The sequence below is a fragment of the Hypanus sabinus genome, chromosome X2 (assembly GCF_030144855.1).
Source record: "Hypanus sabinus isolate sHypSab1 chromosome X2, sHypSab1.hap1, whole genome shotgun sequence".
In the NCBI taxonomy this organism is placed as follows: Eukaryota; Metazoa; Chordata; class Chondrichthyes; order Myliobatiformes; family Dasyatidae; genus Hypanus; species Hypanus sabinus.
In genome coordinates, this window is record NC_082739.1 from 13,653,409 (window position 1) to 13,680,680 (window position 27,272).

At 38.7% G+C, this 27,272-nt stretch overlaps 1 protein-coding gene across 3 annotated transcripts in view; it reads right to left on the reverse strand.

Annotated features, from left to right (window-relative positions):
• The window catches only part of hoatz (HOATZ cilia and flagella associated protein), a 90,761-nt gene extending 67,760 nt beyond the window's left edge, over window positions 1-23,001 (reverse strand). For all 3 annotated transcript variants that reach the window (XM_059956998.1, XM_059956999.1, XM_059957001.1), the window contains exons 1-3: window positions 22,667-23,001; window positions 22,222-22,260; window positions 8,663-8,733 (exon numbers count right to left, since the gene is read on the reverse strand). In XM_059956998.1, the coding sequence (XP_059812981.1) occupies window positions 8,663-8,733; window positions 22,222-22,260; window positions 22,667-22,886 (330 nt within the window). In that variant the 5' untranslated portion in view covers window positions 22,887-23,001. The remainder of the gene's footprint in view (window positions 1-8,662; window positions 8,734-22,221; window positions 22,261-22,666) is intronic.
• Window positions 23,002-27,272: the final 4,271 nt, after the last annotated feature.

A 27,272-nucleotide genomic window follows, 5' to 3' on the forward strand; every position in this document is an offset into this window, starting at 1 on the left:
GATTGAAATGAAGAAGGAAAATTTCAAGTGGTATTAACAACCTTGTAATGGAAACACATGTAAAGCCTGCATGAATAGCAGGAGCAGGCCACCTCACAATCTACCCACCTGCCCTGATGAGCACTTGAATTGCCAAGGCTTAGAAGGCAAGGGAGCCGACTGATGGTAAATAAGTATAGACAGGTTGTGATGGATATACAGTAGTGTGTCAAAGGGCCTGTTTCTGTGCTGACTGATTCAATGAATCATCTTCCACATTCTAACAGAAGCAGCTTAACTGTTTCTCTGAAGAGGACAATACACAATATCAAAAACATCACGCAACAGATGGTGACAGAACAATACAAGAGAGTTCCTGTCATCTGCTTCCTGTGCACTGCTCGGCTCCTCCATAAACTGCTATATCTACATCTAATGTTTTGAATGATAACATCAATTTTGTTTTTGAATGAAATAGTTCCCAAATATGTTCATTTACAATGTAACTGTATCTTAACCTACTAAATGTTGGTATAGGCAAAATTCAGACCAATATTTATCTCAAAGATTTTTAAAGTCAAGTTCTGCTTGATGATGGCACACATGCTTCTAAGTATGGCTTCATCCTATTCTAATGACAGCAGCCATAATAAAAGCAAACGTGCAAGAGCTATATTACAAAATGTTATTATGTTAACTTGCTTCACTTGCCTTTCAGGTGAGAATAACACATTCTTTGATATTATTTTGAAGAGAAGCCAGTGAGTTCTGGCCATTTTTTACAGATCAACCCATAATTTTAATAAATATTGTCCAGTCTTAACAACATTTTTTGTGGATGTTCACTGTGTGCAAATGGATTGTTACTTTATTTATACTACACAATGACTACACTTCTAAAGTGCTTCTCTCTTTGGCATATACTGTGCTCAATAAAATTTCTTTAACAAGATATGTTGTTCTTAAGCTTTTGTTTGTCGAAAGGCTATGTCTCTGTTTTGTTGTTGTGTTCCCACTGCCACAGGAAATTGTTTGAAATAACTGGAAAATCCCAAAAGGCACAAAGTCAGGAAGTTAGAGTTTACAGACACTGCAGCATTAGACTTTATTTCAGTGAAATCCACTACGTGGTTTGGCATGGGTGAAGAGAACATTAAAGAACAAAGAAATTTAACTGGAAATTCAGAGATTCATGCCCTGTGGGATTTTCAACCTAAAATAACCACATGTAATGAAGTACTTAATTATTAGAAATAATAATAATAATATATTTTACTTTTTGCGGTGTCCATTTGGGACATTGCTCTTTTTTTAAAAAAAAAAGCAAGGACTTGTAGGCGTTTTCCAGATTATGAGAATTGAAATGATTTCTGCTCGATTCTTTGTTCATCCCCTTAGAACTCCTTTAACCCTGACTTCCCTTACTTTCCAAGTCAATTGATCATCATTTAACTTCGTCTGTATTCTATCATTATAGATAATTTAGTTTTCCCCTCCCCTTCCACCTTTCTTTCAATCCTAAAACTTGACTAACTCCAATTTTTTTTCCAATTGTGATGTAAAAAAAATCACTGACTTGAAAATATTATGAGTTTCCACACTTCAGTAATAATGGTGGGCATTCAGAGCATTTTCTGCTTTTATTTTTAGTGAATTCCTTTCTGCAGATAATAATAAACACAAGAACCACAGAAATAAAAAAAATTCTCCAGCAAGGCATTCATTGTGTTGAATTCACTTCCCTATAACTACTGATGAGACCCTGAGCCAGCAGCTAGAACAAAGCCAAAACATGAAATAAACCTTTATTCAGCAAACCATGCAGTCAGAAATCAACAGTGCAAGCAGAGGACAACTATTTTAAATGGTTACAAAGAACATTTGAGACATTGTCAGGAACAACAACCAATCAGTGAAAGTTAGTCTGGGATTGGGTGTCAGCCAACCAATAGGTGTTGGCTGTTTTGGCTCATTGTAACACCTCCCATTGAAGGTGAATAACTGTAGGATTGGAGCCAAGGGTTGATTTGGATTGGAACAACTGGCTTGCACTGATAACTAGTCCTTCTTAGTGGTCACAGGCTGTCACGGTCTCATAGTGAAGTTGCTTGCGGCTGTGCTGGCACTGGTGGTTGCTTTGGTCGGGTAAGTTGAACCCTTCCAGAAGGAGGTGGAGGTCCATCTCTGTGTTTGATGATCTGCCTGACGAATTTGTTGAGCCGTCAGGAGCACCTGGCCACAACCGGTTGATGTGGTGATGCCAGGGATGTCCGCCTATAGTAACTTCGTAGAGTCCTTTCCCCATATGTTTGAAATTTTAACCAAGTACCCAGGGGTCTTGACCATTACAATACTGTCTGACCCACACTGCAGCTCTGGGCTTGAATGGCTTCACCAGTCAACCAAGGTCTGTGTGGCTGCCTTTGTGCACCCGACCATCTGCTGTCTCATATGTTGGACGCTGTGGTAGCATTGCATCTGACACTGTCTGCAGTTTCCTTCCCAAAAGTGCTCCCCCTCAAGGCCTGGATATAGTGTAATTCAATATATAGCAGCAAGGTGTTGAGAGCCTCAGCCGATCTCCTTCCCCTCTTTATTTCTGAAGCAACCATTTGGAGGCATCTGCAAACCTCGCTGCTTAGCCATTGGACTGTGGGTGATATGGGGGTGAGCAGATGTAGATAATTCTGCTGCTCTGGCAGAATACAGAAAACTACTTTGCACTGAATTGGGTGCTATTGTCCGAGAGAAGTGTTTCTGGCGGTTGATAATTTGAATGGTAGCACCTATTGTTGTTGACTTCATAGGTAATACTTCAGGTCATTTGGAATAGGTGTCAACCAGGACGAGGTAGGTACACCAGTTGATTGGGCCAGCAAAGTCAATATGTACTCGACTTTAAGGCCTGGTAGCCTGAAGCTGTGGTTGTGGACCAGCTCATCTTGAATTCTTTGCTACAGTAGAGCACTGAGTACGCTACTTGCATACGGAAGTGATATCTTCATCTATGCCCAGCCAGTACACAAAACTTCTTACCAGGGTTTTCATTTGATTAATGCCTGGGTGACCACAGTGGAATTGCTTCAGTACTTTCAGTCAATATGTTCATGGAATCACTATTCAGTCTCCAAACATTAGGCAGGAGTTCACAGTTGAGAGCTATGTATGACATCGGTAAAAGGGTATGACATCTTCCCCAACCTTGACTGGCCATCTATCAATGAGGTATCTGGAGATACATCGAAGATGAATTGCAGCAGTTTCTGCTCTGATCTTGTCGACTGTGACCAAAGACCTTCAGTGGTATCCGATAACAACCTGGTGGACTTCACAATCTATTGAAATCGCAGCCGCGACTGTGTCTTTGTATTCAGTAATCTGCTGAGTCTGGAGAGGGCATCTGCCTGACCAGATTTCTGTGTTGATGTGCACCTGATTTCAAAATCATAGACTAATAACATTGTTTCCCAGCTTTATAGATAGTTAGCTGTATACAGCAGGATGCCTTTCTTAGACCCGAAGATGGACAACAGTGGCTTATGATCAGTGAGGAGAGTGAAGCAGCTGTCATAAAGCATCTTGTGCAGTTTCTTCACAGCAAAGATGATTCTGAAGGCTTCCTTGTCGGTTTGCCCACAGTTCCTTTCTGCTGCGGTCAGTGATTTGGTTGCATGAATGATAGTTTTTCAGAACCATCAGGGAAGATGAGGGATATGACAGCACCCACCATGTAGTTGGACACATCTGTTGTGACGATGATTGGCAACTCTGGGTTGAAATGCATCCAGAGAATGTCGGTTGACAGCATATTTCTTAACCTGATCAAAAGCTTCTTGTCATTGTTTAGACCATTTCCATGTGGCACCATTCTTGAGCAGAGCATTGAGTGGCTCCCTCAGCTGGTGCATTGCTGGGAGGAATGCTGAATAATAAATAATGACTGATTATGCCCAAAAATGATTGCAAAGTGCTGACAGCTGATGGAGGAGGCATCTTTAAGATAGCAGAGAGGATCTGGATGACAAATATCAACTTCAGTTACTCCAGAGCCACACTGAAACCAGATAAGAAGTCTGCACGCAATCTTACTGTACCCGTCGGCCTTCTTGATAGGAGCCCCCCAACTCGTGTAGTTGTCAGCTTTGATTACACCAGCTTGTTGCAGGTGATCTAGCTCTTGCTCCACAATTGGTAAGGCTGTGTATGGTACTGGTCTTTTGGGACAGAAGACTGACTGTGTGTCTGGATGGAGATGGAGATCTGCTTGTAGTTTGGTGCAGTGACCTCAACCATCCAGAAACATTGCTACATAGCACTGTTGCAGCTGTTGTACGGTCTCATATATTGATGGTGCATGTGGGTTCTTATACCATCTTTGTCACCAATTTGTTGTGTTCACTTGCTCATTTATTACTACTGATGAGACCCTGAGCCAGGAGGTAGAATAAATCCAGAACACAGAATATACCTTTATTCAGCAAACCACCCAGTCAAAAATCAACAGTACAACCAGACCAATACTATTTGAATGGTTATGAAGAGCATTCGAGACATTGTCAGGAACAATGACCAATCAGAGAAAGTCAGCCTGGGACTGGTTATCAGCTGATCAAAAGGCACTGATTGTTTCAGCTCACTGTAACACATTGTACAACTAGTGTAGAAATAAAAAGTTGAAAAGAGTAGAATGGTGACATGTTACAATAAAAGTCCAATGGTAATAGTTTTGAGAAAAATTAAATACATTCCTAAAGATAAAAGCATGGGAAATATAATGGTAAATAGACAGGAAGACAATATGAGAACTTGAATTTTTGCAGGATGATGCAAATGTTCCAAAGTACTTTACAACCAATAAATTGCTCTTAAGGTGTTGTGACTGTTGTTACAACCACTAATCTGTTCATGTTCTATAAATACCCAGCAGCATTGTGGGAGTTCCTTCACTAGGACTGCAGCGGGTCAAAAAGGTGGCTCACTTTCACAAGGGCTATTAAGAATAGGCAATAAATACTAGTCTTGCCAGCTATGCCCAAATGATGAAAATGAATTAAAAGAATCAATCATTGTGCTGTGGGAGAAACACTCCAGGATAGTACAACACTTGAACTGTCAGGTGAAGCTGAAGTTTACAGACTCTTTCCAAAAGACAGCATCTCAGAGAATGCAGCACGGTAGTGCAGAGGTTACCTGTCTATAAGGAGTTTGTACATTCCCTCATGACCGTGTGAGTTTCCTCTGATGCTCCTGTTTCCTCCCAGACATACCGGTTGGTAAGTTAATTAGTCATTGTAAATTGTCCCATGATTAGGCTAGGGTTAAATCAGGGTTTGTTGGGCAGCACAGCTTGAAGGGCCTTTGCAATGCTGTATCTAAATAAACAAATAAATAAATAAAATGCAGCACTCTCGGTACACAAAACATCATCTTGAATTATGACCTTCATAGCTGAAGCAGTACTTGGATCTATGACTTTTGACTCCCAGACCTATGACACTCCACCATGCTGACTCTTTAAAGTGAATAAGAAATTCTTTTCCTTTGATCCCTGCTCATAAAATACTGAAATTCTACAGCTAAATTTCACTGATGATGTCACAGTTTAAGAGCAGAGAAATCTAATTTATTCTTATAGTAACTATTGACCAAACTAAGGTGACATCTGTATAACTATGAACCTAAACCAGCATTTGCATTTAATTGAACAAATATTACTCTGCCTCAGAACTGATGGAAGCATCAAAGGTTAAGAACTGGACCTTTAATGCATTCAAGCAGCATGAGTAGAAGAAGAGTTCAATGCTTGCTGCTGCAATTAACTGTTAAATCAGCTCTCTTGAGTTATCCATTTAATGATTAGCAATGAAATCCAATTATTTTTAATTAATTTAGGAAAAGCATTGGATTAAATAGACAATCTCATCAAAATCCTTCTTAGTGTGATCTTAAGCGAACAGCAGGCTATTCCTATTGATCCAAATTGACGTTTATGCAGCACAGATAATTTAATTTCTGTATTGCTGCAGTGGAGGATATATTAATTACCTTGTGGATCTTCCATGTCATCAGGATGGTTTAAAGTAAGCAACAACTACCCTGACACATTCTTCAGGCTGTGTGTTAGAAATCCAAAAGGAAAGACAAGAGCTTCAAGGTATCGGTACACCTATTAGCTTCCAATAAACCAGACATCTCGACTCTTGCCTCAAGTTCTACATGTGTTGCAGGATTGGAGGCAATAACCATACTGGGGCAGATTTATAAGACAAAATGAAAAGAATGTCATAGAGTAATAGAGGCATACAGCATGGAAAACAGGCCCTTTGGCCCAAATTGTACATGCTGACCAAGTTGTCTAAATGAGCTAATCCCATTTGAGTGTGTTTAGCCCAGATCCCTCCAAACCTTTCCCATCCATATGCCTGTTCAAATATATTTTAAATGTAACTGTACCCACCTCTACCACTTCTGCTGGCAGCTCATTCCTTACATCCATCACTCTCTGTAAAAAATTTTCTCTCAGGTCCCCTTTAAATTCATACCCCTCTCACTTATTATGTCCTCTAATCTTGAATTCCCCTACTCCAGAGAAAAGGCTGTAGCTTTTCACCGTAACCATCTCCCACACAATTTTATAAACTTCTATAAGGTCACTCCTCAGACTCCTACGTTTCAGGGAATAAAGTCTTAGCCTATCTATGTAGCTTCTCTTTGCAACTCCAACGCTCCAGTTCTGGAAGCATTATTAAATCTTTTATGTACCCTTTCCAGTTTAATGACATCCTGCCTATAGTAGGATAGCCAGAGTTATACGTAGTGCTCCAAATGTGGCCTTACTAATCTCTTGTACAGAATGTACTGAAATTTACATCTTATTCAAATTAGCTGTTAATGAAGACTGAGTGTCACAAATTTAAATCGTTTTAAGATCAAATCCAGAGTAGATCTCAGGAGATGATCTGTTTCCCAGTGTTTTGAGGATCACTGGACCAGCTGCCAGCTTATATACCGGGTAGCAAGTTCTGAATTTCTACAAGAGGGTGACTAAAATTCAATAATTTTTTAATTAAGCTAAAATTATTATTTTTTTTAATTTTAATTTTTTATTTTTTAAATTAATTAACTGACTGTGTTTCTGGCTAAAGTGGAAATTTTACATCTTAAAAAAACATAGGTTGGTATACAAGTGAACTGGACTGACTTTGATTATCACAGGAGTTAAAAAGAAATTTCCTACGCAAACATGAGGAAATCTGCAGATGTTGGAAATTCAAGCAACACACACAAAACGCTGGTGGAACGTGTCTTCCTTTTTTAAACAAAGGGGCTTCCCTTCCTCCACCATCAACTCTGCTCTCAAACACATCTCTCCCATTTCCCGCACATCTGTCCTCACCCCATCAGCCCACCACCCCACTCGGGATTCCCCTTGTCCTCACCTACCTCCCCACCAGCCTCCGGGTCCAATGTATAGTTCTCCGTAACTTCCGCCACCTCCAACGGGATCCCACTACCAAGCATATCTTTCCCTCACCCCCCCCTTTCTGCTTTCTGCAGGGATCGCTCCCTACTCGACTCCCTTGTCCATTCGATCCCCCCCATCCCTTCCCACCGATATCCCTCCTGGCACTTACCCTTGTAAGCAGAACAAGTGCTACACCTGCCCTTACACTTCCTCCCTTACCACCATTCAGGGCCCCAGATAGTCCTTCCAGGTGAGGCAACACTTCACCTGTGAGTCGGCTGGTGAGGTATACTGTGTCCGGTGCTCCCAGTGCAGCCTTTTATATATTGGTGAGACCCGACGCCGACTGGGAGACCGTTTTGCTGAACACCTATGCTCTGTCCACCATAGAAAGCAGGATCTCCCAGTGGCCACACATTTTAATTCCACTTCCCATTCCCATTCTGATCTGTCTATCCATGGCCTCCTCTACTGCCAAGATGAAGCCACACTCAGGTTGGAGGAACAACACCTTATATTCCGTCTGGGTAGCCTCCAACCTGATGGTATGAACATTGACTTCTCTAACTTCTGTTAATGCCCCTCCTCCCCTTCTTACCCCATCCCTGATTTATTTTCCCACTCCTTTTTTTTCTCTCTCGCTCTGCTCATCACTCTTTGCCTGTTCCCCATCTCCCACTGGTGCTTCCCTCCCCCTTTCTTTCTCCCTAGGCTTCCTGTCCCATGATCCTTTCCCTTCTCCAGCTCTGTATCCCTTTTGCCAATCACCTTTCCAGCTCTTGGCTTCACCCCACCCCCTCCTGTCTTCTCCTATCATTTCGGATTTCTCCCTCCCCCTCCTACTTTCAAATCTCTTACTACCTTTGCTGATGCTGCCTGGCCTGCTGTGTTCCACCAGCATTTTGTGAAGGAATTTCCTAGATTTTTTTCCCTATTCTAGCCTTTTTGTTAACCATACTTGAAAGATCACCCAGCTTTTGATTGGGATGGAGAATCTATGCATTTTCACCAATATTTAGGATGGGTGATGGGTGGTTTTTCAAAAGAGCAATAAATGTTAATTAATATGGAATTGGGTTTAAACCATATGACCTAACTTCCTGTGAAGTAATGCAGCAATCTATGTTATTAGCTATCACCACTTAAAGCATTCACAACTATGAGGTACTTGTATGTATTATAAATTGACTGAAATATATTGTCACATCTCACGCTCACTTTCTTCAAATATCTTTCTTTTTCATCTGCCTTCAGCTGCATATGAGCTTCAATCAGTAGCTGTTTATATTCTGAAAGGAAAAAGAAGAAAACTGTTAGGAAAGGTCCATTATCATTATTTCATATGTATCAAAGTGCTTCACAGATTATTCTGAAATGTAGCTCATTGCTAAGAAACAATAATTTTTTTGGAGTAAGTTAGGGAAGAGAAGTCACATGATATTGAGATAAATGGCTCGTTCATGATTTGGAAGTGATGAATTAAGGTCATTGCCAGGGTAACCTTTACATTTCTTCAGACAATGCCATCTAAAAGATCAAAACAATCAAGCAGAATTTTGGTTAACATCTTATAAAGTTATTCAAAAATATCTGAACACCAAACTGAAATATCAATCTTAGAATGGTTCTGACCCCACAATCTAGAAATAGAAGTAAAGAAAGAAAATGCTAATAACTAGTCCAAGTTGTCACATGAATGGTCTTTTTCATTTTGATTAGGTGACCATAGGCAGTAAGTAATTATAGAATATAAGATTATTTTTACAGTGTTATAAAATGAGTTCTGAGCTGAATTATGTTTGAAGCAACAGGAACTTGCATTATGTAGCACATATAAATATATGAACTGTCTCAAAATGTTTCAGAGGAAAATTGAAAAAAAAAATACACCAAAGGAGATATGGAGTCCTGTGGTTAAGCCAAGGAGTTACATTTTAAGATTTAAAAAGGATGTTCAGAATCAGAATCAGAATGAGGTTTATTATTACTGACATATACATGAAATTTGTTGTTTAGTGGCAGCAGTATAGTGTAGTACATAAAAAATTACTATAAGTTACAATAAGAAATAGAAAAGAAAATAAATAAATAATGCAAAAAGGAGAGCAAAATTGTGAGGTAGCGTTCACAGATCCATGGACCGTTCAGAAATCTAATGGCAGAAGAGAACAAGCTCTTTCTAAAATGCTTTACATCCCCTCCAGCATTCAGCTAAGAATATAGCTGACTTAATTCTCACCCTCAACTCCATTTTCCTGTTTGATTCCTATAATAATTGATTCAAACATAATCTGAAAATCTACCCATCTAGCCTTGAATTTACTGATGACTCAGTATCCAAAGCAGGGGCATATCTATGGAAAATAGCGCCTATGGCCAGCACTGAAATTGTGCTCCTGCCCAAACATCTGACACCCATCTTTTAGATAACTTTACCATAATATCAGCTCAAAAATACAAGCTCGTTAATCTTTTAATTAACAAATTATGGCACTATATGAAAATTACAACTGCACCTCCTTGAAAATTGGTCTATGATGTGATCAAAGTCAGTTTTTTTCAGTTTCTTCTCTTTCTACACTCAGCAGAGCAAGATCAGAGTCTGCCTTGACCCATGGAGGTTCTCAAATACGAAAGTATTAGTTTTAACTTGCTGAATGATCTCTCACAGCTGGTGATGGAAACTGTGATGGTTAGCATTATCTGAATAGCAATGCGAAGATTGGGGAAGACGCTCTCATCTCCATACTGAACAATAAATTCAAGGGGCTCTTCAGGTCTTGATATTTTCATGTTGACCCTCCTTGATAGCAACATTCTGCAATCCAAAATTTCGTCATATAGCTGCTGTCCAGCAACAGCAGAGGTGTACAATTTGCCCAAATTTTCACACTTCTTCTTTAGGTCGCTACTGTCGGCGCTGTAACACAGTCCCTCCACATCAAAAAGGAACCCAAGCTTGGCATCAGTGTCATGCAAACGAACGAACCTTCCATCCATTTCTTTCCATTTCCCTCTTAGCTGTTAACCCAGCATCTCTCAGGTTCTCATCAGCCATTCATTTCTTTTGTCTCTGACGTCTTCCAACTTCAATATTCCATTCTTCACAGAGATCAACTCCTTCTTCGAGTGACTCACTGACCAATACTTCTCTTTCATCATAAAAATGATCTCGGAGGGCTTTCAAATCCAGGGCAGCATTGCAGACGTTCATGCTAGGATCCTGCAGCCTCCTTTGTATACGGTCAATGTGAATGAGTATTTTGTTCCAAAATCCTAGCAAAATCAGAAAATCGTAACCCAACATGCGGTTGTACAGCTGCCTTGCGTCACTTTTTGTTTCACTGGTCTCGTTTTCATTGTCTATCATGTCCTGGGGAACTTGAAGTAGCTCCTCAAGGTACTTGTTGACGGGCTTCACTGCTTCTGTCCTTGCACTCCACCTGGTTTCAGACTCTGACTTAACAATCACAGGCACAGTTTTTCCCAGCACTGTGTTGATCGAGAGAAAAACACGTAGAGAGCTTCAATTATTCCAAGAAACAAGACCATCATTGTATCCTGCTTGGCTGCATGTACAGCCACCAAGTTGAGTGACTGATTGTCACAATTCACAAACACTGCCAGGTTGTTTTTCTCACTTATCCTTTGATGAACACCACTTCTGTGTCCAGCCATCACAGCAGCGTTGTCATAGCACTGTGACCGGCAATCTTATAGCTTCATTTCATCCTTCTCTAGCTGTTTCAAGATGTCTTCAACCAAGCTTTCAGTATCCTTCTGACTTATTGAGATAAAACCAAGGAAGGACTCTCTAACACAGACTGTTTTCCTCTCAAAATCAACTTCCACATACCTCACTACTTCTAACATCTGCTCATGATGTGTCTGATCAGGAGTCGAGTCGAGTTGAACATGAGACCATAGTACGAATGCTTCTTAGTAAACTCTGGCAAACAGTGGATGTCATCATGTGGATGAATTCGTTCTGGACACCCGGCGAAAGATAAGACATGGATCCAGGATGACTTTCCAAATGAGTGAGGTGTTCTTTTATGACAAGGTCAAAGATGGCCAGTAGTTTCAGTAAGCCAAGGAAATTTCCCACACTGGAGTCATCGTCTAGCTGAAGCAACTTGTGTGTCCTCGCAAAGCTACGTTCTGTCGCAAGGAATTTTATGCAGTGAAGGATTCTTGTCAAGATATCACGCCACTTCTGCTTTTCCTTCTCAATCTGTGACTGAAATACCGTGTCAATAACTCCTCTGTTTCCAGCTAGATTTCTTTCCATTTCTTTCCACTGTGTGAAGCATTCCCGATGATTCTTGGCATTTTCATGAACACTAATCCTTTCAGGTGCTTTCCACTGATTGAATCCACTTTCCTGCTCCAATGAGGATTGATGATCTGACCAGGAATAAAGAAAACAACAGATACAAAATGCAGACTTTTTAAAAGGGGACTAGACCAGCCATGAGCAAGTCACTTCCTCACCACGACCATTTCCCAGTTTCCTCTTGAACCAAGTTTTGTTCATTGAATGGTTATTTGTTGGTAGGAAAGGCCCCTCACTGTTCTGGAAATACTTTGAACCCAGCTTTATTATTTCTGTTCTCAACGCTTCAGGCAGGATTGCTTTTCCAGTATCCTTGTCAAACTTCAGAAATCCAATGTCATGCTGTTCAATCACTTCTGGCATGACAGCTTGACACCATCCAGTTCACTAGGTTCAGTGTCATCAGGTTCAATCTCGTCAGGTAAAATCTTGTCAATAAACTCAACATCACCACCACCACCATCGTCTTCCCCTCCTGTCATGTCCACGTTCCCTGTGGCAGCCTCACTCTTAAACTCATCATACTTGGATTTATCTGACTTGACTATCTCCTTGGCTTGTGATGCATTTGTACTTGATCCACCTTTGGATTTTAACAAGCTTGTAGCAGGTGCAGGCGACTCCATGGAATGTGTCAAACTACTTGTTCCGGGCTTTTCAAAGAAGGGCATGAAGAACTTGCTCGACTTCTTGGCTTCCTCCACCTCCAACTTTCATCTCTTCTGTCCTTCAGCTCCACTTTCCTTCTTCTTCGTGAAGAAACGTTTCATGGTCTTCTTACACAATGCTCTGAAATAAGGCTGTCCTCGTGATGATAATCAAAGACAGATCATACATCTGAAGAAAATTCTTTTTTCACTATCAGAGAATGGCTTGTCTGACTTTAATAGAAACTGCTCAGTAGCGCCCCCTCTTCAAGTGGCACCCAGGGCATGTGCCATACCTGCTTTACCTTAGATACGCCACTGATCCAGAGCACTCTGAGGTGGATAATTCTGAAGATTCACAATCTTAAAAGAGGAAATTCCTCCTCGCACATCTTAAATAGCATCCCTTTATCCTAAGATTATGTTCCCTGGTTCTGGATTACACCATGAAAGGAAACCTTCCTCATAGCTACAACCAAGCATAATTATGATTTTTATATACTGTATCTAAGTAACTTCACCTTCCATTCCTCTGATTATAAGATTTTATTTCTGATAAAACAATTATTTCATCCAAGAATTAATTTAGTGAAGTTTCTCTACATTGCATCCTATGCAAATGTATCCTTCCTTAAATAAGACCACAACTATTCACAAAACTCATGGCACAGTCTCACCAAAGCCCCGAGAAAAAGATGTGGTAAGATTTCCCTATCAATACCCTTTACAGAAAAAAGGCCAACGTTCTGTAGCTGCAAGTATCCTACATCTAGAAGTCTCTACACAGTAACATTCGTTACTGTCACACGATGCAAATTTTATTCTGCTTCACCATTCTTCCCACCAAAATAGATAAACTCACACTTCCTTCCTTTTTACCATTTTTTACCGCTAACTCATCTTGCTTATATCCATTTTCAGACTATGTGTCCTCCTCTTAACTAACTTCTTTATCTTGGTACGATCAACAAGATTGATTGCAATACACTGTGTCCTTTCACTGAAATATTGATGACTTATAATTTGTTGAAGCCCCAACATAACAGTGCACCTCACTCACTAATTGTTGGGCAAACTGAAAATGTCCTACCTATCTATTAATCAAATATCTTTTGGAAATCCAAGTAACTACAGTGCATTTACTGGTTCAGTTTTAACACTCTGTTAGTTATATATTCAGGAGACTTAACGCTACTTTGCTTCAAGACCCAGAATTTATTACTTATATAAAACAGCAAATTGACTTGTTCTTTTCTACAAACTGTACTGAAGGAATCGACAGAGGAATACTTTGGGACTCTTTTAAGGCTTTTATTCGTGGTCAAATTATCTCATATTCTGTTGGTAAAAGAAAACAAAGATATTTAGATATTGCTTTATTGGTGGATAAAATTAAGGAAATTGATAAGATTTATTCCGTGACTCCTACCAAAGAACTTTATAAGAAGAGAGTTGAGCTTCAAATGGAACATAGTTTACTATTATCTTCTTCAATTGAAAATCAATTAATTAGGACCAGGGCTCAATTTTATATTCATAGTGACCGTACTGGTAAACTGTTAGCTAATCAATTAAAGGCTATCTCGACTAAGCGACAAATTATTAAAATTCGCAAATCAGACGGTAATTTAACTACTGATCATAAAGAAATTAATAACACCTTTCAAGATTTTTATAAATCTTTATATCATTCAGAATTTGATGGTGACCAGTCCATGATAGATAATTTTTTTAACAATTTGAATATTCCTAAACTGACTGATGAAGATCACAGTCTGTTAGATGCTCCTATTTCTATAGTGGAAATAGGAGAGGCTATTTCATCAATGAATTCAGGGAAAGCTCCTGGTCCTGATGGTTATATAGTAGAATTTTTTAAAACTTTTTCTTCTTTGCTTTCTCCTTGGTTATGTGAAATTTTTAATGATGCGTTTGCTAAGAAGAGATTACCTCAATCTTTTTATGAAGCTAATATTTCTCTAATTCTTAAAAAAGATAAAGATCCTACTTTATGTACATCTTATCGCCCTATATCATTATTAAATGTAGATTCTAAGATTCTTACAAAAATTTTAGCTATTAGATTAGAAAAAGTACTGTCTCAGATTATTTCAGAAGATCAAACTGGTTTTATGAGGAATCGGTATTCCTTTTTTAATGTTAGAAAATTGATTAATATAATTCATACTTCACCACCCACAATCCCAGAATGTGTTATTTCATTAGATGCTGAAAAAGCTTTTGATAGAGTTGAATGGATATATTTATTTAATACATTGAGAAATTTTAATTTTAGTCCTAATTTTATATCATGGATTAAATTAATATATCATAAACCTGTTGCTTCTGTTTTTACGAATAACCACAGATCCTCTTTTTTTCAATTATCTCGTGGTACGAGACAGGGTTGTCCCTTAAGTCCTTTATTATTTAATATTGCATTAGAACCTTTAGCTATTGCTATTCGTGAATCTCCTAATATTTTTGGTATTACCCGTAATGAGAAGTTATATAAATTATCTCTTTATGCTGATGATTTGCTGTTATATATTTCTGACCCTGATAGGTCTATTCCTGCTATTTTATCCTTGTTGGTTCAATTTGGTACTTTTTCTGGTTATAAACTAAATTTAGATAAGAGTGAATTATTTCCTTTAAATGCACAAACTTTATTGACTGATAGGACACCATTTAAAGTTGTTACTGATAACTTCACTTATCTAGGTATAAAAATTACCAAGAAATATAAAGATTTATTTAGAATGAATTTTTTACCTATGCTTCATCAAATTCATCAACTTACTACAAGATGGTCTCCCTTGTTTTTATCATTAATTGGTCGGATTAATGCTGTCAAAATGATGATTTTACCGAAATTTTTATATTTATTTCAAGCCCTACCAGTTTTTATTCCTAAGTCTTTTTTTGATAGCATTGATTCAAAAATTTCTTCATTTGTGTGGCAAAATAAAAACCCTAGGTTAAGTAAAAAGCAATTACAAAAATCAAAAAAAGATGGTGGTTTAGCTTTACCTAATTTTAGATTTTATTATTGGGCAAATAATATTCGTAATTTATTGTATTGGAAATTAGATTTGGATTCACCACTGTGCCCACAGTGGGTAAATTTGGAATGTAATGAGGTAAAGGGATATTCTCTATTCTCTGTTCTTGGTTCTTGTCTTCCTACGGATTTAGTTAAATTTAATAAACAAATATTTAATCCTGTTATTAAACATACATTACGAATTTGGTTTCAATTTCGTAAGTTCTTTATTTTGAAAAACTTTGTTCTTGATAGCCCTATCTTATTTAATTTCTTTTTCAAACCTTCCTGGACAGATCAAGCTTTTAACATATGGAAAAGGAAAGGTATAAAATGTTTTCGTGATCTCTTTTTTGAAGATACTTTGATGTCATTTGATCAACTTTCTAATAAATTTGAATTACCTAAATCTAATTTTTTCAGATATTTACAAATTAGAAATTTTTTACATAAAGTTTTACCATCTTTTCCTAATTCAACTTTGATGAACACTACAGATTTGATCTTTATCTTAAATCCTTGTCAGAAGGGATTAGTAGCTTTTATTTATAATATGATTATGAAGATACAACCAGAAATATCAGTTAGAATTAAACAAGAATGGGAAAAAGAACTTCAATATAACATATCAACAGATAAATGGGAAAAAATTTTGCAAATGGTTAATTCTTCTTCTATATGTGCTAAACATGCTTTAATACAATTTAAAATTGTACATAGAGCTCATATGTCTAAAGATAAACTTGCTCGATTCTATTCTCATATTAACCCTCTATGTGACAGATGTCATTTAGCAGTGGCCTCATTGACCCATATGTTTTGGTCATGTCCCACTTTACATAATTATTGGAAGGATATATTTACTACTATTTCCTCAATTTGGAATATAGATTTACAACCTCATTTTATTACTGCAATTTTTGGCATACCAAATGAAGATGGCAATCAGTTTTCCCCCTCAATCAGACGAATGATTGCTTTTGTAACATTAATGGCCAGAAGGTCTATACTACAAAATTGGAAAGAAGTAAATCCTCCTACTACATTTCAGTGGCTTTCTCAAACTATTTCTTATCTGAGTTTGGAAAAAATTAGAAGCACTATTTTTGACTCATCAATTAAATTTGAAGAAACTTGGAGACCGTTTATTCGACATTTTCATATGAATTAATTTGGCCTTTTCCGGACCTTTCTGCTTATTCATGTTCAGGTATGGAGTTCCGGAGTTCTTTGACACTATCTTATACTTGTAAACTGTTGTTATTGCCTATGTTAGTTTAGTTTAGTGTTTTATTTTTTTTAACATATATTTTTTCTCACATATTTTTTAATATTTTTTTTTTCTTTTTTAATGGTTATTTGTTTTTTTTTTCATATAATCATGTGGACTTGATTAAGGTACTTTCTTTTGTTGATGTTTAGTAGGATATTATTATCTTATTATCAATGTGATTTCAAGTCTATTGTATTTATAATTTACTTATTATTATGTTATTTTTTTTTGTGTATATGTGAAAATCAATAAAAAGATTGAAAAAGAAAGAAAAGAAAAGTTATATATTCAAAGAACTCACACTCAATTTCTCTTTCTTAGAACATGCAAACTCTGCCTAATTGTATTATGGTTCCCTCAATGTCCTGTAACTACTTTCTTGGACCTAATTAAATGTCTAGATTGAACATGTAACCAGAAATGGGATGAAGAAAGTGAGTGATGATCAAGGGGTCAGAATTGGAGTAACTTCGAGTTATCTATGTTTCTGAGAGTGATGAAGACTACAAAAGTAGGAAGGGGCAAGGACGTGGAAGGATCAAAGTCAAGCTTACTGTCACATGTATGCACAGGTGCAATAAAAAGCCTACTTGAAGCAGTATCACAGGGATTATAGCATCATATATGCAGTATTCAAAAGAAAAAAAACATAAATTATACACAATTTTTACAGGAAAGAATAAAAAAGTCCATTTTAGTACTAAGTGGTTAGAGTGTTGCTAAACTGGAGTAATTAAAGTTTTGCCATTTCATTCAACAGCTGAATGATTGAAGGGAAGTAGCAGTGCTTAGAGAGACTCAACTCAGTAATTCCTGGGTGTAAATGATTAAGGTCGTACAACTTGTCACCAAGCACTCTTACAAAATTAGACAGATGTATTGTTGAAAGCATTCTGATTGGTTGCTTCATGGTCAATTTGAATGTGCAGAACATAAGAAGCTACAAAGAGTAGTGGACTCTATCCAATACATCACAAGCACATCCCTCCACACCCAAAATGTTCACCCTCCTTCCCCTTCTGAATACAACAACCACCTCTTTATTTTTGTTGACACTGAGCAAGTTGTTGTTGCAGCACCATTTCACCAAGTGTGTTATTTTGCTCCAATAAGATGGATCATTGTCACCTGTGATATATCCACCAATAGTGTTATTAGCAAATTTGAATATGGCATTTAATGGATTTAATAAAATGACAAAAATATTAACTGCACCCATTAGACTGAGAGCCAAAGCAAGCCAGCAAGCCCGAGTCATTGTTGAACAGAACTTGGTGTTAGGAAACATGCATTAAAATTTTGTATGAACTCAACTGTTTGGAGGATGGAATGTCAGATCGGAAAGCAATTTAACAGCCAACAAAATAAAAAAAAGATAAGTAACGGTGTCAGTCAGAAATGTAATTTCACATGTTTTTGATTAGCAAAGTTAAGTTGAAAATTCCAAGTATTCTTCATTTTGAAAGTTTTGTCTTACATTCAAAGAAACAGCAATTAACCCTGAAAGCAGAGTACATAATCACCATTCTCGCACAACAGTATTTTTGACTTGAATTTTAGATTACACCCTCTAGTGGTGTTTTTGGGAGTTTCATAATTAGGTCCCTGAACAGATTTGCCCAGTACAGGCATGAATACATTCTGTTAAATTTATAATTCTAAGATGCTCTATTGTTAATAGGAACTGTGAAGAGATCCATTCAAACTTATTGTCAAAACTATAAAAAGTGATGAGACACTCCAGCATCTGCAGAAGTTATGTGTTTTTTAAGTGATGAAACAACTCTCTGGTTTTTGAAGATGTTTGATCTGAGTGGTGATGAAGAAAGAGACAGGAAAATGTCATTACTCTTCATGATTAGTTGAGTTGGAGAGGACAGGATTGGGGTGAGGTATCATGAAGTTAACAGTTCAGAGTGTCTACAGGATAGAAATAACAAAAGATGATGTCTGCCAGAAGAAGCATGATATCTCAGTGGCCACCCATTTTAATTCCACATCCTATTCCTATTCCAATATGCCCATCCATGGCCTCCCCCATTGTCGTGATGAGGCCACACTTAGGATGGAGGATCAAAACCTTATATTCTGTTTGGGTAGTCTCCAAACTGATGACAAGAACATCGATTTCTCAAACTTCCAGTAATGTCCCCTTTCACCATTCCTCATCCCCTTTCCCTCTCTCACCTTATCTCCTTGCCTGCCCATCACCTCCCTCTGGTGCTCCTTACCCCTTCCCCTCCTCCCCTTCCATGGCCTTCTGTCTCTTTCACCAATCAACTTACTAGCTCTTTACTTCATCCTTCCCCCTCCATGTTTCACCTATCACCTGGTGCTTCTCTCTCCCCACTCCCCCCACCTTTTAAATCTACTCCTCAGCTTTTTTTCTCCAGTCCTGCTGAAGGGTTTTGGCATAAAATGTCAGCTGTACTTTTTTCCATACATGCTGCCTGGCCTGCTGAGTTCCTCCAGCATTTTGTGTGTGTTGTAAAAGATGATGTCATTTACATTTCTTCAGTACCAGTAGTGGTAAAACATTGCTTGTCCTGATTATGACTGAACCAAATTTAGATGTGGGAAAGGCTACATCAATAAGGGTTATATTACTCTACTTCCACTCTTTAAGATTCTACTAGGTCCTCTGTAATTGCTTTAGATAAGAACTATTCATTGCGGCTGTGCAGTAATTGTTCAGACTCAGCTAGTGTGGCAGAAGACAGGAGCATAATCAAAGTAAGCCTTTATCTACTAGCACTTCAACAGTCAGCTCCTTGAAACCTGTGAGTTTTTTGTGGTTCAATTTCTATAAAATTCTGAAAAGGGATACAAATTGAAACCATGGAATTACACATTCAAACGTCACAAAGGTAATCCTGACAATCAAAGTCAATCTTACAATTGCCAAGACAAAATATAAAATTAAGATGAAAAGTGACAAAAATGTTGACCCACTCTGCAGAAGAGATTAATGCTGCAGAGTTGAAGTATCCTTGGTGATTGGTAAGGTCTGAAACACAAGCCAAGCAAGCATCAAACTGAAGAGGTGCCATGGGAAACAATTAAATTAAAGCAAAAGAATGAAAATCATTACTTCAGTCTTCTTAATGATTAGTTGTCAATCAGGTGCACAGACTTCATTGTCACCTGCTCCATGCTGCACAACTTAGCCAATAAAAGACTACCAGTGCCCCAGGAAAGGAGGCAAGGGAATTTCACCATGCAGCATCTGGACAAACTGTAGACTGCTCTGGCACATTCCAAAATCCACAGAGTGTGCTTAAAGTAACAGTTAATACTCTTTCCCGGTATTTAACATCTGGAACACTCACTCTATGAGTGTCTCTATACTTATTCTGCTGGCAGGACTCCATTACATAATGGCCAAAATAACATAATGGCCGTGATTGACTACTGAGAGTAGGGCAGGGACCCTAGAGCAAGATAACTATTGGTCAAGAGCCTATTCCTAGAAAGCCTTCAGAATTAGTATCCAATTTGTACCTCTCCAATCAACAATAGACATTATTTGCATGATCAGAGCTCCCAAGGATTATTCAAATATTATTCAAATATGTGAAATTTTGCAGAAAGTTGCAGATTAAAAGTTAATTGGCTACTGTAAATTGCACTAGTAAATGGAAATTCCATGACTAGGTTATAAGAAAAAAAGTGTTATATGAAACTGATACACTTGTTCTGAAAGCTAAATGGACAATTTCTATGCTGTCAGATGAAAATGAAAAACAAAATCCCCACAACCCCTCTTTTGTGCCTGGATTGCATTCTCTGCAGAGGTCAAGGTCATCTTCAATCACAACTTCTTCATCAAAGGATCATTCCAAGCTTTCAAGCTAGTATGCAGACTTGTCATCTGGATTGTGCACACTGCATATCCTTACCCATTGAAGACGCATTGTGTTGCAGGAAAGAATAATGGCCTTTACTTGTTTCAAATATTACAAATACATTCACTCTGTGTCCACATTATTAGGTACACCTGTAAACCTGCTTGTTAATGTAAATATGTAATTAGCCAATCATGTGGCAGCAACTTGATGCATTAAAGCACACAGACATGGTCAAGTGGTTCAGTTGTTGTTCAGACCAAACATCAGAATGGAGAAAAAAATATGATCTAAGTGACTTTGACCATGGAAAGTTTGCTGGTGCTAGACAGGGTGGTTTGAGTATCTTAGAAACTGCTGATGTCCTGGGGTTTTCACGCACAACAGTCTCTACAGTTTACTGAGAATGGTACAAAAACACAAAAAAAAAATCCAGTGAGCAGCAGTTCTGTGCGCAAAAATGCCGTGTTAATGAGAGCTCAGAGGAGAATGGCCAGGCTGATTTAAACTGACAGGAAGACAACAATAATTCAAATCACATGTTGCAGCATTGGTGTGCAGAAGAGCATCTCTGAACCCACAACATGTTGAGCCTTATAGTAGATGGGCTGCAGCAGCAGAAGACCATGAACTTACACTCAGTGGCCACTTTATTAGGTACATAATAAAGTGGCCACTGAGTTTATACTAACCCTCCAATAAGTCTCCCAAACCATCTTCTTTTTATCTGTTGCCAGAGCACACCAAATTATGCCCAAGGTATTGCTCTTTGATGAGTCTCCTAATCTAACCTCCTCATCTCTTGCAGCCACAGTCTCTAAGGTGCTGCAGTGAGGCTTCAGGCATAATTATGTAGTTTGACCATCATCACAATGTTGGTAGAGGAATTTTCTGTGTGTGTGTAAAAGAAAGTGTTTTCAGCAGTTTACTGCTCACCTTGGCATATCTTGTAAAATCATGAAATTCCTTCTACATTGTTCCTCAGTGCAGGGATTTTCACTGGAACAGACGAATGCCATTTCTTATTAGGTTTACAAACTAGTAATCTTTGCAAATCTGCTGGTTTTCCAACCCCAATTCCCTAATCCTAAACATATAAAACCCCATTCCAGCATGAATGTTATTTTAAATCTCTGAGCAATTTGCAACTTTCACACTGCAACCTTCTCCCCCTCTTAGTGGCACTCTGTCTGTGGTTGCTAAGAAGGAGTGTACTCTGATGCCCTTAACTGACTGCTGGGCGCAAAGTGTGAGATGATGAGTGTGCTTCCACTGGTATTTCCTCAAATCACGCATCCTTTTTAATTCATGTATAATTGACCAACCACCTTATGGTGTTATTTGAAAAGTCTCTAGAATCACCTCAGTAATCCTGATTGCTGTTACCACTAACTACAGGCATTACCGGAAACAGGTGAAATAAAACTTCCGTATAACGGTGGGAGTGAAGGGGGGTGGGGGTGGAAACAGTTTACATGATCAAAGTTCTTCAGTCCAACACCAGGCTACGCATCCACAACAGAAGTATTATGTTATAAATGATTTTATTACCACAGAAAAGTACAAGTTAACAATGAGAAAGGAGTTTTATGTACTAACAGGTAAGATCTTTAAAGGTGTGTGTACTTACTGATGTTTGCCTGGCTCGGTTGGCAATGACAACATCGCTCTGGAAAAGCAGAAACATGTAGTTTTAAGCAGGAGTCTCTCCTTCCAACACCACAACCATGGCGTCGATCCCTGGAACCACAGTCCATTGCTTTCAAACTTCTCCCCACAACTCCCACCACTTCCTCTGAGCTACCATGTCTCTTCAGGCTCTTCAACTCTCTTTCCCCTCTGGTTACCCTCCACCCCCTCCAGTACTCCTCCTACCTATCCTTCCCCTCCAGTCCATCTCTACCCATCCCTCCTCCCCTCACTTCCATCCACCTTCCATACTCCTCCTCCCCATCCCTTGTCCCTCCTTCATCCTTCTCCTCGCCTCCATCTATTCACTCTCTCATACATCCTCCTCCCATTCCTCCCCCTCCCTTGCACCCCCATCTCCTCTTCTCCCCTCCCTCTTCTATCACCTTTGCACGATTTGATTCCGGCGGACGGCGCCACCTTCAGCCGCTGTTTGATGTCGCTGGACACCAGGCGGGACTCGAGTGGCGGCTGCAGAGTCACTGAGCTCCAAAACACTTTGGCGTTAGCAACTTCCTCTTGCGAGGATCCGGCGAACACAGTGTAAAAGGAACGGGAGTCGATCTCCGGCTCATCCCCAGGGTCAGCCAGCGTTACCTCGGCCATTGCTCGCGGCAGCCTTCACGAGCGAGGGCGCGAATTCCAACAGTCCGCGAGCGGGTGGCCGTACGCTCGTACAGCCAACCAATCGCAACGAGACAGGTCTCACCCCTAGCAACGGTTTCTCATGGGGACGGCGTCTTCGTGAGCAGACGGTTGGAGTTTCTTCGCCATTGCTCTGAGAGTTCCCAACAAATATCAGCAGATTTTCTCTTGTTTGATCTCAGAATAGTAATAGGCAAGCGAGGTGAGTTCATTCAGTTCGTTAGAGAAACTGAGCTCCTTGAGGTTGTTCTGCTAAGTGCTAAGTTAATTTAGAAACGTCTGAAGAAAGAGAGGATAACCGCTTCACCGAGACAAAAAGACCGTTTAGCTAAATTTTGAGGTTATTCAAAACGTCCGGTGAAAGCATCCCAACAGTTTCCTGGGACTAGTTATACAGAGTAGAATGACACCAGTTCCGTTGATCTTATTAACAATAAAAATGTGTTACTGACTGAAGATGATAGTTATTACTCACGCATTAGCCTACGGATCGATGGCGATTGTGTTCCTATGGCAAACTATAGCTGAGGGATGTGAACGGTGATTTATATATTTGTAATAATAACTGTAAATATGTAAGATTTAACTGTAAATCATTGTATAATGATTAGCTTTATTTGTCACATGTACTTCGAAACATCCGAAATTAGTGAAATGCGCCGTTTATGTCAAAGACCAACACAGTCCGAGATATGCTGGGCAGCCCGCGGTGTCGCCAGGTAGCAAAGCAACTTACTGACCCATACGTTTGTGGGAAGGTGAAAGGAAACCCGAGAGAACATACACGGGGAGAACATACACTCTCATTACAGACGGAGGTGGGAAAAGATCTATCGCTGTATCTATCTATGTGCTTGTGGCACGTCAAGGCAGTGGTGGGATCGTAACTGCTCTGTCAGAGGCATTGAAATACGCAGTAGAAATACACGTGAACATGACTGCTAAACAGACCATATTATCATACAAATATTATTAGCACGCCGTTGAACTAAATCCATTCATCTTTTTGTGCGACACCACGCAGTTTCTAGCAGTAAAAATCTTTCTCTATCCGTGAACAGGCGAACATTATGTTACAGTAGCACTTTTAATTTGTATTGTCTAATCTCCTTAGCGTAATGTGTCCTGAACATTACTAGAATCAGTTTTTGAAAGGGTTGTTTTTAAAAGGTTTAGCTTTATGGACCACACTCGAACTAGGTGAAGTGAAGACCAAATGGATGAATTAAAAATAATGTAACGAATTCACTATTTAATTGTGGGTCGTGACATAAATACATTGATAGATTCGTTGCACGAAGATACGAAGAATTTATGTTAATTCAATGAATGCACAGCCTATCTGTGGAACAAATAATGTTACCTTTCATCATAAAAGAGTGAAGAGATGAAAGCCCGTTCAGTTTCTTTGCACCCTGTGTGAGCACGGCCCAACCACATTTTACCCAACGGTTTAGTACATTTCATTTTAACTTGTATTAAAGTGGCGCGCTTTTGAAGTTGGGAGTTGTTCTGACTGAGTAAAATAGATTATTTTTAAAATAACATTTTACCCATCCCACTCACGCAGGAATATTTGATGTTGATACTGGAAAATTAAAAAAATAAAATGGATGCCACTCCTAGACTGATATCCCACACACATATGAAAACACCATGTTGTCGAACAGCTACCATTTGAGATACAAACTCGGAAGTTTCTGGATTAGTTGGTACATGGACTATTTCTTGGGGGAGCGGAAACAGCTGCTAACCTTAATGTCTATATCATTTCACGTTCGACAGCGTGCAAGATTCAAGCCATGCAAAATGTTTCCTTAATTTGTTTTCAGGAGAAATGAAAATGACTTGTTGGCAGGATCACACTACAGTGAACAAACACGTCCAATCAAAAGTACCATCGAAGCAGGCAAACAGAGTGACCTCAAGAATGGTGGGATTAATCCTATCTCTTCAGTCGAGTCCAATCGTTCATATAAACAGGAAGAACTCCATATATAAATGAGATATTCGCCCGTTCATTCTCTAGGGATAAATCCTAATTCCCTGGACTTTCCCTTCAAATAAGGATTAGTGCAGTTAGCATATGAAATTACATATACTGTACAACATGCAGTCCTAAAACAGGCACTGTCACCTTTCCTTCCGCCGACATATGGCACAAGTTTTGCAGTGGGTTGTATGGGAGACGAACACTTGGAGCAATATTATTATCAAAGAAGTGTTAAAATTCAACGTTTATTTACTAACATATACAGAAATTTAGCAGACATGGAAATAGTTTTATTTCTTTTAGTGATAATTATGACTCAGATATCAATAGAAAACAAATTATTAAAAAGCATCTTGTTTTCAACTTTATCATTAAAAGCAAAACGCATTAAAGTGTCCAGTTTCCAAAAACGAAATTACATTCTGCTGTCACCATCTCTTCCTTCTCCAATGGTTCTTCTTGTACCCATTTCAAGGTGTAATCCTGTCCTTTTTGCCTGGCTGTGTGGTTAGTGATTGCTTAGTTAGCAGTTACCAATCAGCTAACTACACTGCCTAGCAACCAGGCGTGTAACAAATACGACGCTGGATTTCAGCATACCAGGCCGAGAATTCAAAGTGGCCGGAAAATACAACAGTGCTACTAAAATCAAAAAAATGCTTAAAAGGTCCTTATGTAATAAATAACATTATAATTTACTAATGAACTCTAGAAATATTCAACGAATATTTAAAATACGAAATGGGATGACAAATTTACATTAGACCAAGTTTTTAAAAAGAGAAAATAACCAGTTGAGATTGAGCGAATGTGTTAACTTATTTCAATAAATCAATCATTACGTTGAGCAGAACCCAATCAAAAGACAAATAGCCACAAACTGAATGTTTAAATACATTATCCCACCTTAAATTTACTTAGCATAATTCGTAACCCCCAGAATAAAGCCAATTGGAACGTCAGAATTGATTACCCAATGATTTATAACATCAAAAACATTAGATTCTAGCCGGTAAGGAAAGTCAAATGCTGAAATGGTGATATAGCGGCCTTCAGGAGGTGTTGGTGACGAGCTGAAGCCTCTTTTGATGGTAGTGTAAGTAGCGATTGACCATCACTGCCCGCAATCAGCTAACTACACTGCCTACAAACCCGGCTAGTCCTTATGTTCGGAAGGAAGAAGGGCCATTTTCAGAAATACTAATCTGGATGGGCGAAAGTAAAAAAATTAGTGTGAATTAACATTCCGCGACCAATATGCCAACAATTCTGACGCAGTCTTCTACATCTTCCTAAAATACCAACTTTTATACGAAATCGTCAATTTAAATCAGGGGTTCACAACTTTTTTTATGCCATCGATCTCTACCATTAACCGAGGGGTCCGTGGGTCCCAGGTTGGGAACTTCTGATTTAAATCAAACCGTAATCTTAAATATCTCATCTTCGTTGAATTTTTTTAAAAACTCCAACGTCCTTTCATACTAATTTTAATTCAAATCTAATTCCAGTTCTTAAATTGGTATAAACATGAATTAGTCAAGTTAAATGCCAAGTTATTCCCAGAGAATTAAAATGTTAGATGGGGACATTATCGATTAAAGTAACATATTGGTTATCGGATAGTTTAAATTCCGTTTAACTTAAATGCGGGAACCTAATAGAGAGAATAAAATTAAAAGAGGGATTATTCCAATGAAGTTCTATGACGAGCTCGAATTTACAGTTAGTGATCTAGAAATTAAACGTAAATTGAAAATTAATTAGAAAATTAGAAACGAAATGGAGTTTAAATACATGGTCTTCTCGATTTGCTTCGCTAGAATTAATCCAATAATCGTTTCAGCTACGTGTTCTGTCGAGAACAGAAACTTTAAAAACTATTTTAGTGACATACTGGTCTTTTTGAGTAATTATTTGGTAATCGGTTGAACTGTACCTGGGTACGAAGAGAATTAGAGTTTTCTCCAAGTTGCAGGAATCTGGTAAACAGTCGGTAGTGGCTGTGTGTACAGTGTGTAGTCAGGGGGATAGTGACGCGGGCCATTTCATATGGCTCCACTGCTACCTGTAAATATCAACCAAGGCCGATCTTATACCTGGATAAAGGTGTGGCCCGCCCTGGGCAGTTACCATGGGAAGCAGGGGCCATCCAGGATACGGGCGGAATTGAGTCCATTAAAATCAGAGGTTTGGCACACATACATATGCTGCTCCTCCCTCATTGACCACACGTTTGCAACTGTACACATTTAGCCACATGTGGGCCACTTCGTAGAACCATTAGCTTCGAGACAAGGCTTCGACATAAATCTGGAGTTACTGTCTAGCTTTGGGGATAAGACTTTAAACAA